The sequence below is a fragment of the Globicephala melas genome, chromosome 6, assembly GCF_963455315.2.
Source record: "Globicephala melas chromosome 6, mGloMel1.2, whole genome shotgun sequence".
In the NCBI taxonomy this organism is placed as follows: domain Eukaryota; kingdom Metazoa; phylum Chordata; class Mammalia; order Artiodactyla; family Delphinidae; genus Globicephala; species Globicephala melas.
The window spans coordinates 43,319,077-43,323,622 of NC_083319.1; the positions used below are offsets into that span (position 1 = coordinate 43,319,077).

Below are 4,546 nucleotides of genomic sequence, written 5' to 3' on the forward strand. Positions count from 1 at the left end.
AAACTCTTACCTGAAAATTGGCTTTCATTATTCTGATTGTACAACATAGTATAAACACAGACACCAGAAGTGTTATATTTATTCAGACCACTGGAGAATCCACTTTCGGGTTTGTTTAAATACCTTCCTTTCCCGCAAAGGCTGGGGCTCGCCAGCTCTACCCGACCTGGTCAGGGCGCCCTCGCCCTCTCCGGCGGTCCAGGGCCAGGTGAGTCTCCATGCGTTCGTCTCTCTCAGCCCGCTGGGTACCCTAAGAATGCACCAGCACCGAGTGCAGAGAGCCGCCTTTGCTCTCGGCCGCACTCGGAGGGGTGGGCTCCATCAGAGAGACGGCGGGTGAGGCGGCGGCCGCCGGGCACACGGTGGACGGTGCCGGCGGCTGCTGTGCGGCCGCGGGGACAGCGAGCGCTGCGGGCAGCGCGGCCACCGGTGGCAGCGCAGGAGTCGGCTTGATGGGCACGGGCACCGCAGGCAGGCTCTGGCTTGTCGAGTGGCACAGGGCCTTGACCGGTACACCGAAGGCCCCATACTCCGGGCCCATGGGGACGCCCGCGGCGGCCGCGGCGGCCGTGGCCGCGGCCACTGAATCCATGACGCCGACGTGCGGCCACACGGAGCTGACGACGTTGCCGAGCTGGCCCGGCACGGGATAACCCAGGTGGTGCATGACGGACGCCAAGGGCAGCCCGCCGGCCTGCAGCACGCCCTTGTAGTCCCGGCCTATGATGTTTTCGATGGCGAACGGGTGCTTGAAGCCCGACGTGGACGCAGCGGCGGCGGCGGCAGCAGCGGCGGCGGCCGAGCCCAGCCCGTAGGGCGGGAACTGTGACAGGCGCCCCACGCTGCCCACGGCCGCCGCCGCCGCCGCTGCCGCCGCCGCCGCTACGGCCGCCGCCTCCTGCATCTTGCCGGGGTGAGACGGCTGCGGCGGCTGCTGCGGTGGCTGCGACGCGAAGTGCGGCGGCGGCTGCGGAGCCGGAGGCGGCTGCTGGTGGAAATAATGCACCATGTGCGGCGGCGGCTGGGGCGGCGGCGGCTGGGGCGGGTGGTGGTGATGGTGGTGGTGCGCGGCAGCGTGATGGTGGTGGTGCGGGTGCAGGTGCCCTCCGGGGCCAGCGCCTGGCGCGCCCTTGGCGCTTCCCGCGTGCAGGTGAGTGTGGTCAGCGCGCAGCACCTTGAAGCGCTTTCGGCGCCTCAGGAAGCTGCCGTTCTCGAACATGTCGCCGCAGTCGGGATGCAATGCCCAGAAGCTGCCCTTGCCGGGCTGGTCGGGCCGCCGCGGGATCTTGATGAAGCAGTCGTTGAAGGAGAGGTTGTGCCGGAGGCTGTTCTGCCAACGCTGCGTGTGCTCGCGGTAGTAGGGGAAGCGCTCCATGATGAACTTGTAGATGTCGCTCAGAGGCAGCATCTTCTCGGCCGAGTGCTGGATGGCCATCGCGGTCAGCGAGATGTAAGAGTAGGGCGGCTTTTGGTCGCTGTACGAACTCTTCCCCGGCCGCGGCATCGCCCCTGGCGCCTCCACCTCCCTCTGGCTCACAGTGGACCGCAGCGTCGCTCCGCACCCCGCTCCCGGGGCCTGGTTGTCTCCACTAACCCCCACTCCGCCCTCCCGGACCCGCCACCCCGCCCTCTTTCCCCCCCAGACCCTCTCGCCGTTTCTCTCCCGCCTTCTCTCAGCGGCCTGCGGTCTCCGCGCTTGGCCTCTTGACCCAGTTTAGCAATCCGACGCTCGCAACTTCTGGCCCCGACGGTCGCCGACTGGCGCGCACAGTCGCGGGCGGGGCGCGCCAGCTTCACCGCCACCCTCTCGGCGTCTTCCCGCGGGTGGCCAGAGGCTGAGCGTGGGAGCTGGCGGAGAAGGAGTGGGGAGGGCCCTGTTCCCTTCCGGCCTCCTCTTTGCTTTTTCTCGGTCCGAGGGAAGCGCAGGCCCAGAGAGCTGGGAGGAAGGACTGGGCAGTCAGGACTCTAGCCCTTTAAATCGAGTTGGCGCTCGTTGTCCAGGAGGCCGGGGTGGGCGGGAGTTAACAGCGCCTTGAGCGCTGCCCCTTGACCAGCCACTTAGTCCGCTCTGGAGTTCTCGTGTTCCTGGAGGGGAGAGGCGAGGTAAGGAGAAGGAAGCTCGGCTCCAGCAGCCCGCGTCTCCCTTTTCTCCAGCGGCTCGCAGCGGAGACTGGGATAGAGCTGTAGGCGGTCGCCTGGGGGGAAAAAGTTTAGAGGTTTCTGCTGCGGCGGCGCCTGCGGGCTCTGCCGAGGGGCGGGGGCTCTGGACGCGGGGCGCGAGCGGAAGGGGCGTCTGCGAACGCCGGGAAGGCGCGGGCCTGGCCTGTGGCGGCTCCGCCGTCCGCGCCGCGGCGACTGCCGCTCTCCCGAGCCCGTCTGGAGCTGGAGAGGCGGCGGCGGCTGTGGCAGCGACGCGCTCTCCTGGCTGCGTTTTGTAATGGTCCCGGAGACGCCGAGACCCCCGCAGCTCGCGCTTCGAGACTATCACATGACCGAGGCTGGGGGACTCCGCCGCCGCGTCTCTTGCTGAAGAAGGGGCGAGAAGGCGCCGTGCCTCGCCCCCGCCCCCTCCTCCATCTCGGCGCGGGCGCCCCACCCCCAGCATTTACCACCCGCTCCGCAGCCCCCAGCCGCGGCCGAGTGGGGCGGGGGGCGCAGGCTGTTCTCAGGGAGGGGCACGGCGCCCGGTGCGGTCCCCGCCGCTGCACCCCACCCGGGTCGCGACGCACGGCAGAGAGGTACAGGAGCCTGCTTTCTCGCTCCTCTCGTGCATCTCCCGCCTGTCCCCGCCCTTTCAGTCGTCCCTCTTCCCACCTACCAGCTCTGGGCTTCTCTCTCCTTACACTGCCTTCCTCCTGGACTAGCCACTCTGGGCCAAGTTCGCAGCAGCGTGGCCTCAAGGTCTCTTCTCTTCAAGAAATCCCAAAGGCCGGAGGGTTGGAGGGAAAAGCTAAAGCGGAGGAGACCCAGGGCCGTTTTCGCTAAATGTCAACTTCATCACAGTTTTCTTGCGCGCCAATTGAGTGTCGGGCCCAATGATAGGCGCCTGGTACATGGAGGTCTGGGACAGCTCTCTGCGCTCCAGACCGCAGTCTAGTGGGAGAGACTGACAGTAACCGGGAAAGTTGGGTAAATACTAAGTGCTTGGTGGATGGAGGCTCTATTAAGAGCGGGTGGATGGGACAGGGTGAAGCGTTTCTTTGGGTGGTGACGTCTGAGCTGGGGCCAGAAGGAGGGCTTGGGGGGTCAGAGGTCTCATCACCTGGGTGTGTCGGAGCGGAGTCTTGCTATTCTGAGCACGTCGAGGGAAAGGGAGATAGTTAAAATTAAGTAGGAGGTCAAAATGACCAATCCACAGGGCCCTGGTGTGACCTGTGAGGGTGGATGAACTGCAGCGCTGAGGTCCCCGTGCTTGCTGGGATCCCGGAAGCAGTTTCCTGCTCTGCACTTTCCTGCACACCCATGAGCGAATCCCAGTTGACTGGAGAGAACCTGCAGTTATAGTCTGGTTTCGGCTGCCTTTGCCCTTAGGCAGGGAGGAAAAGCAGAGTTTAGAAGGAGACCAAAAAAAAAAAATATATATATATATATATATATATATATATATATATATATATACCCTCTTCCCATCTCTAGGCCTCAGTTTCTTTATTTGTAAAACGAGATGTCTGAAGTTGGAAATTTCACGGGTCCCTTCCAGTTCGCAGATTTGAGGAGAAAGCAGCAACCAGGGACTGTGACTCATTCTGTTTTTAATTTCTTCTTTTCTGTGCCTAAATCTGGAGGCCGAAGGCCGTTGGCCCAGACTGCTCAGGAGACTGCCCCTCGCTCTCCAACCTTGGTTGGCAACGCCAGGTCGAGTGTTTTTAGCTTCCGACGTTTGGCGAGCTGCCCGAGGGGAGGACCAGAAGAAGGGCTGTTTGCGCGTCGGGTCGCCGGAGTGCGGTGAGCGGAACAGATTCATAATATTAATCTTTAGGCAGCAGCTGGATTTCTGGCTAGTGCTATTTGGTTAGTTTTCCTAGGCCAGCAGACGTTTTAGAATAGGCGTTAAAGGGAAGCGTGCAAAAGAGACCCGGGGCGAAAGAGCAGCCTCTTGGCCTGTCCTAAGGAAAGGAGACCCTTTCAGAGGAGGATGCTTTCGCTGACGCTCCCTGCCGGGAAGGCTCCTTCCGCCAGCGGAGTTTTCTGCGGGATTTTTGGTCTGCTGAAGCAGTTCAAGGAACCCAGCAGCAGACGGCCTCCTGGCCTCACGAAGCCATGGAGGAATTACGAGGACGCCCACAGCTCCAGTGACAGCTAGAGCCCGCTGGCGCCGGGTGTACCCTTCTACTTTGACGGACGCGGTGCGAGAACAGCCCTGTCCAGGCCCAAGAGCCGCCCAAAGGCTGCTGGTGGGAGCTCGGCGTGCCCAGCGCTCAAAGGTTCTTCCGGCCCTGGCCCTACACGCAGCGCGGGCAAAGACAAATTTTGTTGAGAATATCTTTTCCGCGGGCTCCCGAAAAAGCAGTGCCTCCTCTTTGGGAGCAGCTTGAGGACGTTCTCG

The 4,546-nt window shown here is 63.1% G+C and overlaps 1 protein-coding gene across 1 annotated transcript; it reads right to left on the minus strand.

Moving 5' to 3' along the window:
* Positions 1-250: 250 nt before the first annotated feature.
* FOXB2 (forkhead box B2) lies at positions 251-1,504 on the minus strand. Its single transcript, XM_030877192.2, has one exon. It carries the CDS (start codon positions 1,502-1,504, stop codon positions 251-253), a length of 1,254 nt encoding a protein of 417 aa, XP_030733052.1.
* Positions 1,505-4,546: the final 3,042 nt, after the last annotated feature.